Genomic DNA, 12,467 nt, shown 5'->3' with positions numbered 1-12,467 from the left:
TATTTAATCAATTTTAGAATAAGGCTGTAACGTAACAAAATGTGGAAAAAGTCAAGGGGTCTAAATACATTCCGAATGAACTGTATATTTATTTAAATACCTCGTTTACCTCCTCCTGCTGTACATCTATTCGGTACTGGTACTCCCTGTTTATAGCCATGTTATTTTTACTCATTATTTGTTATTCACTGTGTAGTTATTCCTTGTGTCACTTAGTTTTTATTTATTTAACTGTATTGAGGAAAGTGGAAGGGGGAAAAAGTAAGGAACTTGTATGTTGGCCTTGCATTAAAGAACATAATTGGTTAAAGAAAACTGATAAATAAAAAAGTATACCAGTTTCATTTAAGGACCAAAAGATTGACAGCCGTCCCATATAGATTGCAAAATAGTTGGGAAGAGATTTTTGACGTACCAATGCCATGGCATAGTGTTTATGAACTGATACACAAAACTTATAATTTTTCAATTTAAATTATTAGATCAAATTCTTGCAACCAATAGAATATTATTTATATGAGGGATACAATCTTCCCAGCTCTGCAGATTTTGCTGCGAAGAGACAGAATCATTAGATCATTTGTTTTGGTCTGTCCATTTGTAGCTTGTTTTTGGACACAGGTCCAGGAATGGCTAAAGGATTGCAATATTTACCTGGAGCTAACCCTGCAGATAGCATTACTGGGTGATCTGAAAAGTCATAGTCAATCGATCAATAATATAATAATACTTTTAGCAAAAATGTTTATTTACAATCTGTAGAAACAATGAGAATAGAAAGGTTCAGAACTTTTGTAAAACATCACAGTACAGTTAAAATATATGGCAAATAGAAATCCAATATGGATGGTGTTAAGAGATAGATGGGTGGTGTTGAATGGAGTTGAAGGATGGGACTAATAACAATTAACAACAACTAATAACAACATAACTAATAATGTAAGCATACTGTGTCCATAATAAGCATAATAAGTATATAGGTTATAGGTTGAGAGCTTTTGTGAAAGTGCACAGTTAGAAAGATATGGTATGGCATATAGAAGCAAACCGGATGGACATCATGAAAATGATCGGAGAGGTTGAGGAAGTTCAGGAGTAAAACCAAACAAAATAGAATGATTGTAAAATTGACTGTGTCCATAAAATGTATATAGTATGTATAAGCTGGAAGTCGAGGTCTAAGCGTTGTTGTTCACTAGTTTACTCCAATTAGGGAAGGGGTGGTGGGGTTGGAAGATAATAAAGGGAAATATATATTTTTAAAGGATGTGTGTGTGTGTATATATGTATGTGGGTGTATATACAGTGAGGGGAAAAAAGTATTTGATCCCCTGCTGATTTTGTACGTTTGCCCACTGACAAAGAAATGATCAGTCTATAATTTTAATGGTAGGTTTATTTGAACAGTGAGAGACAGAATAACAACAAAAAAATCCAGAAAAATGCATTTCAAAAATGTAATAAATTGATTAGCATTTTAATGAGGGAAATAAGTATTTGACCCCCTCTCAATCAGAAAGATTTCTGGCTCCCAGGTGTCTTTTATACAGGTAACGAGCTGAGATTAGGAGCACACTCTTAAAGGGAGTGCTCCTAATCTCAGTTTGTTACCTGTATAAAAGACACCTGTCCACAGAAGCAATCAATCAATCAGATTCCAAACTCTCCACCATGGCCAAGACCAAAGAGCTCTCCAAGGATGTCAGGGACAAGATTGTAGACCTACACAAGGCTGGAATGGACTACAAGACCATCGCCAAGCAGCTTGGTGAGAAGGTGACAACAGTTGGTGCGATTTATTCGCAAATGGAAGAAACATAAAATAACTGTCAATCTCCCTCGGCCTGGGGCTCCATGCAAGATCTCACCTCGTGGAATTGCAATGATCATGAGAACGGTGAGGAATCAGCCCAGAACTACATGGGAGGATCTTGTCAATGATCTCAAGGCAGCTGGGACCATAGTCACCAAGAAAACAATTGGTAACACACTACGCCGTGAAGGACTGAAATCCTGCAGCGCCCGCAAGGTCCCCCTGCTCAAGAAAGCACATATACAGGCCCGTCTGAAGTTTGCCAATGAACATCTGAATGATTCAGAGGAGAACTGGGTGAAAGTGTTGTGGTCAGATGAGACCAAAATGGAGCTCTTTGGCATAAACTCAACTCGCCGTGTTTGGAGGAGGAGGAATGCTGCCTATGACCCCAAGAACACCATCCCCACCGTCAAATATGGAGGTGGAAACATTATGCTTTGGGGGTGTTTTTCTGCTAAGGGGACAGGACAACTTCACCGCATCAAAGGACGATGGACGGGGTCATGTACCGTCAAATCTTGGGTGAGAACCTCCTTCCCTCAGCCAGGGCATTCAAAATGGGTCGTGGATGGGTATTCCAGCATGACAATGACCCAAAACACACGGCCAAGGCAACAAAGGAGTGGCTCAAGAAGAAGCACATTAAGGTCCTGGAGTGGCCTAGCCAGTCTCCAGACCTTAATCCCATAGAAAATCTGTGGAGGGAGCTGAAGGTTCGAGTTGCCAAACGTCAGCCTCGAAACCTTAATGACTTGGAGAAGATCTGCAAAGAGGAATGGGACAAAATCCATCCTGAGATGTGTGCAAACCTGGTGGCCAACTACAAGAAACGTCTGACCTCTGTGATTGCCAACAAGGGTTTTGCCACCAAGTACTAAGTCATGTTTTGCAGAGGGGTCAAATACTTATTTCCCTCATTAAAATGCAAATCAATTTATAATATTTTTGACATGCGTTTTTCTGGATTTTCTTTGTTGTTATTCTGTCTCACTGTTCAAATAAACCTACCATTAAAATTATAGACTGATCATGTCTTTGTCAGTGGGCAAACGTACAAAATCAGCAGGGGATCAAATACTTTTTCCCTCACTGTATATATATGTATGTATGTGTGTGGGTGTGTGTGTATATACAGTGGGGAGAACAAGTATTTGATACACTGCCGATTTTGCAGGTTTTCCTACTTCCAAAGCATGTAGAGGTCTGTAATTTTTATCATAGGTACACTTCAACTGTGAGAGACGGAATCCAAAAATCCAGAAAATCACATTGTATGATTTTTAAGTAATTAATTTGCATTTTATTGCATGACATAAGTATTTGATACATCAGAAAAGCAGAACTAAATATTTGGTACAGAAACCTTTGTTTGCAATTACAGAGATCATATGTTTCCTGTAGGTCTTGACCAGGTTTGCACACACTGCAGCAGGGATTTTGGCCCACTCCTCCATATAGATCTTCTCCAGATCCTTCAGGTTTCGGGGCTGTCGCTGGGCAATACGGACGTTCAGCTCCCTCCAAAGATTTTCTATTGGGTTCAGGTCTGGAGACTGGCTAGGCCACTCCAGGACCTTGAGATTCTTCTTACGGAGCCACTCCTTAGTTGCCCTGGCTGTGTGTTTCGGGTCGTTGTCATGCTGGAAGACCCAGCCACGACCCATCTTCAATGCTCTTACTGAGGGAAGGAGGTTGTTGGCCAAGATCTCGCAATACATGGCCCCATCCATCCTCCCCTCAATAAGGTGCAGTCGTCCTGTCCCCTTTGCAGAAAAGCATCCCCAAAGAATGATGTTTCCACCTCCATGCTTCACGGTTGGGATGGTGTTCTTGGGGTTGTACTCATCCTTCTTCTTCCTCCAAACACGGCGAGTGGAGTTTAGACCAAAAAGCTATATTTTTGTCTCATCAGACCACATGACCTTCTCCCAATCCTCCTCTGGATCATCCAGATGGTCATTGGCAAACTTCAGACGGGCCTGGACATGCGCTGGCTTGAGCAGGGGGACCTTGCGTGCGCTGCAGAATTTTAATCCATGACGGCGTAGTGTGTTACTAATGGTTTTCTTTGAGACTGTGGTCCCAGCTCTCTTCAGGTCATTGACCAGGTCCTGCCGTGTAGTTCTGGGCTGATCCCTCACCTTCCTCATGATCATTGATGCCCCACGAGGTGAGATCTTGCATGGAGCCCCAGACCGAGGGTGATTGACCGTCATCTTGAACTTCTTCCATTTTCTAATAATTGCGCCAACAGTTATTGCCTTCTCACCAAGCTGCTTACCTATTGTCCTGTAGCCCATCCCAGCCTTGTCCAGGTCTACAATTTTATCCCTGATGTCCTTACACAGCTCTCTGGTCTTGGCCATTGTGGAGAGGTTGGAGTCTGTTTGATTGAGTGTGTGGACAGGTGTCTTTTTATACAGGTAACGAGTTCAAACAGGTGCAGTTAATACAGGTAATGAGTAGAGAACAGGAGGGCTTCTTAAAGAAAAACTAACAGGTCTGTGAGAGCCGGAATTCTTACTGGTTGGTAGGTGATCAAATACTTATGTCATGCAATAAAATGCAAATTAATTACTTAAAAATCATACAATGTGATTTTCTGGATTTTTGTTTTAGATTCCGTCTCTCACAGTTGAAGTGTACCTATGATAAAATTACAGACCTCTACATGCTTTGTAAGTAGGAAAACCTGCAAAATCTTGTTTAACACTTCTTTGGTTACCACATGATTCCATATGTGTTATTTCATAGTTGTGATGTCTTCACTATTATTCTACAATGTAAAAATAAAGACAAACCCTTAAATGTGTAGGTATGTCCAAACTTTTGACTGTTAGTGTATATGCATGCACGCACACACACTCCTCTGCTTTAGTCTCTAGGCATGAAGTGTGCGTGTGAAATGAAACAGTTTTTTGATAAATCTAATCTTATCACCCTTATTGAGCGGTTAATGGATGAGTCAGCAGCAGCAGCACCTACTCTACACCTGATTGGGCTTTTTTCTCTTCTAAATGTGCGGTTAGTGTGTCACTTCCTGTTTTCTAGAATCTGGTTGTTGATTACCAGAAGTACCCGTAGTCGCGGTTATAAAAAAGAATACATGTCTGAGACCCTGTTTACTAGCTGCTTGTCTTAAAGGTACAGTACAGACAGGCAGTACAACACACATACATACAGTGTATATACACACAGTGCAAAGAGGAGATACAAAAAAAGGAAAAGGCCTGTGAGGGGAAGTTCTGTTTTCGCCGAAACCACCAGTACAAAGGCCTCAGAAGCTTGCGGTCAACCAAACTGAGAGTCTGTCTCTCTCACACACTTGTCCAACATGCTATCATTACTAGCTCCCCCTAGGGTTAGCGATAGCTCAGTGCTGTTATGGCTCTTCCGACTGGGTTAGGATTGCACTGACAAAGGTTGACGGAGAAGTCTCCTGTCTGATGTGATACATGCAATTGGCTGAAGGGTAACTGTTAAATGGTTTGCTTTCTCTCGCTCTCTTTCAGGAGAGTACATAAAGACCTGGAGACCCAGGTATTTCTTGCTGAAGAGCGACGGTACGTTCATCGGGTACAAGGAGCGACCGCAAGACGTCGACCAACTGGAGACGCCGCTCAATAACTTCTCAGTAGCACGTAAGGCGACCCTCTGACACCCCCCCCCATCAAACGTTTAACACAAAAATTGGGCAGTGTATCTCCACTCAGGTCCTCGAGTACCTCAGAGGTTGCATATTTTTGTTATAGCCCTGCACTACATTCTATGCATACCTGATGGTTCACTTGACCACATGACATATCTTGCTCTCGTTTCCTCTTTCTCTCCCTCTTTTTCCTTATGACCAGCAGAATGTCAGCTGATGAAGACGGAGCGGCCCAAACCCAACACATTCATCATCCGCTGCCTGCAGTGGACCACTGTCATAGAGCGTACCTTCCACGTGGAGAGCCCAGAGGATAGGTAATTTACTCACACACACACACACACACATACGTAGAGTCATCAAACCTCTGGTTCCCTCCATCCTCAGGGAGCAGTGGACAAAGGCCTTCCAGGAAGTGGCTGATGGGCTGCAGAAACAGGAGGAGGAGAGGATGGACTCCTCACCAGACCCCATGGAGATGTACCTCACCAAGCCCAAACTCAAAGTGGTGCGTACACCTAACCCTTTGTGCTCAGCATTTGTGTTGCTGGATTTAAGGATTTAAGATATGAAAAACTAAAGTCAACTCTTTGTTTTTAACACTTTGTCTCCTAGACTATGCACGACTTTGAATACCTCAAACTCTTGGGAAAAGGCACTTTTGGGAAGGTTATCCTGGTGAAGGAAAAAGCAACAGGAAAATACTACGCTATGAAAATCCTCAAGAAAGAAGTGATCGTGGCAAAAGTGAGTAGACGAGTGTGCTTGTTTGTGTGTCTTTGTCTTAGTTCGTGAAGTCTCTGTGTATACTGGTGTTTCCTGTTCTTGGATCAAGCTCATCTCCTTTGTCTTCTCTAGGATGAAGTAGCACAAACGCTCACTGAAAACAGAGTACTGCAGAACTCCAAACACCCCTTCTTAACGGTGAGAGACCATTCCATTGGTGTGCAATAGAAACTCTGTTCCCTCTCTTTACAGTTATACTAATATAAATGGGTAACCTAATTGTGCTGCTTAAACCTCTTCCTTCATCCACTCCATAAAGGGTCTGAAGTACTCCTTCCAGACGCACGACCGCTTGTGTTTCGTCATGGAGTACGCCAATGGAGGAGAGGTGAGCACTGTGTTGCATTTTACCTGGTGTATAGGCCTTATCAGTGAGGTGAAATACTCAGAACATTGCAGATGGACTGTAATGAATAGAGTGGACATGATTCCTTTTCCTACAAGGCAGACAATTGTATAATCGTGAACTTAATACCGTTAAGGTTGGGGGAAATGGGTCGGATTTATGTGACTGTAATTTGAATTAACACAATAACCATCTCTTTCAATCCAGCTGTTCTTCCACCTATCACGAGACCGTGTGTTCTCCGAGGAGAGGGCCCGGTTCTACGGAGCGGAGATCGTGTCGGCGCTGGACTACCTCCACTTGGAGAAGAATGTGGTTTACAGGGACCTGAAGGTGACTTAGGGAGTCGGAAAACGTTTCGCAATGGAAAATAAACATCTGTGTTCTTATTGGACAAGTTCAAGTAGGAACTTCCCTATTCTCGAACTCACCTTGTGAAACCCTCTCTCTCTACTGTAGCTGGAAAACCTGATGCTGGACAAAGACGGCCACGTCAAGATCACAGACTTTGGCCTGTGTAAGGAGGGCATCAAGGACGGGGCCACCATGAAGACCTTCTGTGGGACGCCAGAGTATCTGGCCCCCGAGGTAAACACCTACCCATCAGCCCTGTCCTTCAACTGATAGAAAGCTATCATCAGTTAATCAGAAACACTACCATAGATATAGGGATGAGGTTAGAAAGCCCTTCCGGAGGAGCTACTACCCACCTGTACATGACGCTCATGTACTACCTCCCCTTTCCAACACACAGGTGCTGGAGGACAATGACTATGGTCGTGCTGTGGACTGGTGGGGTCTGGGTGTGGTCATGTATGAGATGATGTGCGGTCGGTTGCCCTTCTACAACCAGGACCATGAGAAGCTGTTTGAGCTGATCCTGATGGAGGAGATCCGCTTTCCTAGAACCCTGGGCCCCGAGGGAAAGTCCCTGCTCTCTGGCCTGCTCAAGAAGGACCCCAGGCAGAGGTAAGGTATGTGTGTGTGTGCACACTGACTTTGTATGCGTGTGTTCCTCTCTTTAGGTTAGGTGGAGGGCCTGATGACGCCAAGGAGATAATGCAGCACTGACTTTGTATGCGTGTGTTCCTCTCTTTAGGTTAGGTGGAGGGCCTGATGACGCCAAGGAGATAATGCAGCACAAGTTCTTCGCTGGGATCGAGTGGCAAGATGTGTACGGGAAGAAGGTATCATATCCTAAGCGTTCTATTTGTTGTCATTGTTCTCATGGTGATGGAAAGTGTTATGACAGGCAGGTGCCCACTCATGACTCCTCCCCTTTCCTCTCAGCTGGTCCCGCCCTTCAAGCCCCAGGTCACCTCGGAAACGGACACCCGCTATTTTGACGTGGAGTTCACCGGGCAAACCATCACAATCACGCCTCCAGGACAAGGTACCCTCCCAACTCCACAAAACGTTGCTTAAAGAGTTTAGGGATTTATAGCACAATGACTCCCCTTAGTAGGCTTAGTAGCTTTCATACTACTAGATAAACCACATTTTGACTTTATTGTTTTGTTGTTTTTGCTTTGAAAGATGAATGTCATTTTTTTATGAATTGTTCTAACTCTCTCTCTCGCCCTCTTTCCTTCCCAGATGATGGCATGGAGTCTTTTGATAGCGACAGGAGACCCCACTTCCCCCAGTTCTCCTACTCTGCCAGTGGGACAGCCTGAACCTAAACCTAGATCCCCTCTCCTCACTCTCTAATGGACCATACCCCTTTCACCCTGACCCCACACACACCCCAATTTCTGACCAGAACACATCCTCACAGGCCATCTGACCTCTTTTCACCTTGGATCTTTTTCTGTAATTGTTGGGGCACATCTCAATTGTCTGGCGTGGCTTCTTATCCTGGTCTCCTCTTCAGATGGACAAGGAGAGAAAGGCCACTTTAGACTATTGAGAGTCAACCTTGGTGTCACCAGTGTTTCAAATACTGTACTTGTGTTGCTTAGAGGGGAGGTTTCTGTTGCCTGACAAAAGCAACACACTTGGACACAGTGGTGACCGGCCAACCTAATTGTTCATGGCAGCATGATATTCCTGTCAATGATAGGTATGCAGCTAGCCTCAAAAGAGAAGCACATTCATAAGCATTCTCTGAAAACTAGCTTTTTAAACGGTACACTATATATTTCTCCAAATGGTTGTCTTTATATTTTGATGGAGCAAAGGGAAACATCAGAGCGTGATCTTTTAGAAATAGTCCTTCTTCCCATCTCCAGCTACTAGCCACCACTGCCATTGTGCTCTCAAAGACTCCCAGGTTTTACACGTTTGCGAGAGGTAACACTAAAGCTCCACACCTGGGTTGTGTTCAGTAGGGCACAACGAAGCAACACGTTTTGAAATAGAAAATGTGTTCTTATTGAACAAGTTCCCATAGCACCTCATGTTTGCCTTCTACCATTTTGTGCCTTCTGAACAACCCTGCCGTCTCTCACCTCTCAAATGTTGACCCTCCCCAACACACACACTTAGTAGGAGTGAGTGCTATAGAACTGAAATGGAGTCTCTGGAATGAGCTGTTATTCTACTTTTCTTCAGTGTTAGTGCCTCACCACCTTGCCTAAGTTTTCCTTAGTTCGTGACTACAGTACGATGTATCGACAAAACAGTTGGCTCTACTGGATCACACGATCAGTGACGTGGTGAAGCACAGTGTGTGGATCATAAAGGACATTTTTGATGGGTGTATTGGCTACATTTATGATTTGTGAAATAGGATGTTTTCATGAGAAATCATGTGAATAGCAATCTTGTGATTCCTGTACAACTCCATGGGGAAAAATTGCTGCTGCAACCACAGTAGGGAAAATAGGTATTTTTCCTGAGACATTTTATGTTGTATGGTGAAATGACTAGATGTATATACTTGTTTTTCTAGAAAGGTCACTATCTATTTACCCAGTGAACAAATGTTGAGTTGGTCCTTGGTTTATATTTCTCTATCAAAGCTGTAGACATGTACTTCAAAGTACATTGACATGAGAAGTAATAGAACTCACTTTTTATATCTAGCGGAAAACCATGCTAGCTAAATAAATAAACTTGTAGAAAACAGAGATGCCTTTTTCTACCAGCATGCCATTGAATGCGCACACATGCATGACTTAAACGGAAGAGTCTGAAGTTCACCTGCCTGTGTAGATTTTTTAACTATTTACCAACCAAGCCGTTTCTCCACAAATATTGTCTATGATTGAGAACACGTCACAGTCCGGACAATGTATAACAAAACTCTTATCAATGATCCAGTTCTGGAAAATATTCTGAAGACTGTTAGCTTGGTGGAGAGTTTGTGCAATAACACAGTGCCGTGGTGAGGGGAAAGGAGGGGCAGACATAATTGTCACTGGCATCCTCGTGAGGGTAGATGAGAGGGGAGGGCAGCAATGCTGAAACAAAAGAAATGGTTTGAAATGAATGTCTGTCTTAGCTAGAACTGTGACCAAAGTCTTGTTTAGTTTGTGAGAGATTTACAACCTCACCCTCTGCTTTGTTTTGTTTTGCCCTGACCCTTAACCTTATCGGAGTAGCACCGAAAGGCATGCTCATGTACTGATTCGAACCTTGTGTACAAAATTTATTGTGTGAATGTTCTGTTCTGCCAACAAAATGACCTTTTTGCTGTTATTTCTCAACAGGTAGCCTATTCTGTGATTTGTTTGTGTACATTTTCTTTTTCTATTGTTTTGCGATCCTTTCCAGTTATTGGGTGTTTTCTCCCCAATGCTTTTAGCAACACCTCAGTGAGGTAACTTACAGTACCCTTTAGACAGACTGCTACTGTACATAGACAGTTACTGTTGCAGGTGAAACAAACCAGACAGGCTGTGACTGACCACCATCAAGGAAGGATGACCGTTAATTTTGTGTGTGTGTGTGTGTGTGTGTACACAAGATTGTGCGGACAGGTCTGTGAGGGCAGCAATTCAATGTGTCTCAATGGTCCTAATTGAATCCAAGTGAGGATATCTACATTTTACTTTAAAATGATTGATTGATCAAGAGGATAATTGACTTAGTGTCCTGATCCCCCAGATTCTAGGTTTGTCAAGTGTTAAGGCCTTAGTTTAGTCTGAATATAAATTATTTCTAGAGGAAATGGTTCAGAATTTTCACTGAACAATACAATTGATAATTAATGGTAAAGAGATTGTAAATTTGTAAACGTATATTTAATTTTGTCCCATTCCAGTTTCGTATATTTTTTATATTTGCTTTTTAATTTTATTGTTTTTTAAATCATTGACCTAATTGTTGCTTATCGACCAGTCCTCCCCTGATGATTCACAATGTCAGTTGGAGGGGGGAGGGGGTAAGAATGTTAAAACAATTTATATTTAAGTTATTTCATTCCCTTTGATGTCCCCTTGGCAGATGAGAAACTGAACAATTGAATGCACCAGCTTTTGTGAACAAATAACATTTTCCCTCACTGTATGGGAATAAATGTGATATTTTACATTGGGATTCAGAAATAAAGATTTTTTTGAGACAAAATATTATGATTTTTGATTCTTTCAATTAACTCAAAGCTCCCCACTTGTATAAAGAGTATCAAGGAGCCTACAAATATTGTCCAGCACATAATTTGCCGGCCCATCCTCTGGATATCTGTATTGGGCTGACAATGGAGGCCCAGAGCCAAGTGCAGATGGCCCAGCCCAGGATAGGGAGCAGATGTCCAGGGAGACAGACTCCAGTATGCTGGGGTCCAGCTGTCAGCCAAGCTGGGTGCTGGAACTCAATGTGGACGGAGCAACACATTAGACAATTGCTGAATTCTCAATTGACCCCTAGCCCCTATCCTCTAAAAAGTCCTATAGATCTGAAGGACATTTTGCATTACATTTGAGATGTTATTTCTTCAGCTAGTTCCTCAAGGAAACTGTTTCAGCAAAGCCATATGGCATGCATAGTGCGCCATCGTCTGGCTCAAAAGGCTATGCAGTCTATCATTGTAAGTCCCGTGTAGCTCAGTTGGTAGAGCATGGCACTTGCAACGCTAGGGTTGTGGGTTCGTTTCCCACGGGGGACCAGTATGAAAAAATGTATGCACTCACTAACTGTAAGTCGCTCTGGATAAGAGCGTCTGCTAAATTACTAAAATGTAAATGTATTTAGTCAATGGTGAAGGTTGCACTCACTATATGCAGTTATTCCTGATAAACATAGGCCTATATTGGATAAAGCTAAATTATACAATGATCACAACATCAAAAAAGCACACATGAAAGGTTACACACTAGACTGTTGGCACAGGAAGCCAAATGAAGCATCTAAAATCATACACGACATCAGTTTTACGGGAGATTGAAATCATCATTTATAACTCACCATGAACAGAAATTACACCAACTAGAAAATGACATTTACTGATGTAAATGTGGTGTGCTTGCTAGTCTTTAAGTACTTATGGTTGTAAAAGGGTTTTCATAGGCTATGTGTTATAGTGACCTATTTTGGGGTGGTTTGTAGGTATGGAGTTATTATAGTGGGCTAGTATAGTAAGCAAGAGTGAGTACTATATCATCATACGCCATATGTGTTTTTAAGCTCTCAAAATGTTTGTTTGAACTTTCTCAAAGTTCTTCTGTAGTGATTTCAGTTTAGAATGTTGAAGCCTGCATTCTGCTATTAAAATTAAAGGGGATACAGCAAGTTTTATAGATTATGAAGTAGGAGAAGTTGAGTCAGTCTGCACATGTCAATGTGTTTGTAGCTGAAATGGATCAAGAGCAGTGGTGACTCCAAATTTGGCCTTTAAAGTCCATGGAGCTTTTATGCAAATGTAAAACGGTTATAGTTCAAAAAGTACAAATAGCATCAGCAATCCTTTGGCAAGCAATCTAAGTTGA

At 42.3% G+C, this 12,467-nt stretch overlaps 1 protein-coding gene across 4 annotated transcripts in view; it reads left to right on the top strand.

Annotated features, from left to right (window-relative positions):
- The window catches only part of LOC311106540 (RAC-alpha serine/threonine-protein kinase-like), a 36,073-nt gene extending 24,976 nt beyond the window's left edge, over positions 1-11,097 (top strand). Inside the window, exons 2-13 of one of the 4 annotated variants that reach the window (XM_084148909.1) lie at positions 5,329-5,457; positions 5,671-5,782; positions 5,853-5,973; positions 6,081-6,212; positions 6,324-6,389; positions 6,511-6,579; positions 6,805-6,930; positions 7,057-7,185; positions 7,352-7,566; positions 7,697-7,784; positions 7,888-7,990; positions 8,194-11,097. In XM_084148909.1, coding sequence (XP_084005035.1) covers positions 5,329-5,457; positions 5,671-5,782; positions 5,853-5,973; positions 6,081-6,212; positions 6,324-6,389; positions 6,511-6,579; positions 6,805-6,930; positions 7,057-7,185; positions 7,352-7,566; positions 7,697-7,784; positions 7,888-7,990; positions 8,194-8,273 — 1,370 coding nt within the window. In that variant the 3' untranslated portion in view covers positions 8,274-11,097. Of the gene's footprint in view, positions 1-5,328; positions 5,458-5,667; positions 5,783-5,852; positions 5,974-6,080; positions 6,213-6,323; positions 6,390-6,510; positions 6,580-6,804; positions 6,931-7,056; positions 7,186-7,351; positions 7,572-7,622; positions 7,661-7,696; positions 7,785-7,887; positions 7,991-8,193 lie in introns of those variants that run through there. The other 3 variants (XM_084148908.1, XM_084148911.1, XM_084148910.1) reach the window with 3 other exon arrangements.
- The last annotated feature ends 1,370 nt before the right edge of the window (positions 11,098-12,467 follow it).

This window comes from Coregonus lavaretus, assembly GCF_964263955.1.
Source record: "Coregonus lavaretus genome assembly, chromosome: 31".
NCBI classification, from domain to species: domain Eukaryota; kingdom Metazoa; phylum Chordata; class Actinopteri; order Salmoniformes; family Salmonidae; genus Coregonus; species Coregonus lavaretus.
The sequence above is the reverse complement of the archived record's forward strand: the minus strand, read 5'-3'. Positions and strand labels throughout refer to the sequence as shown.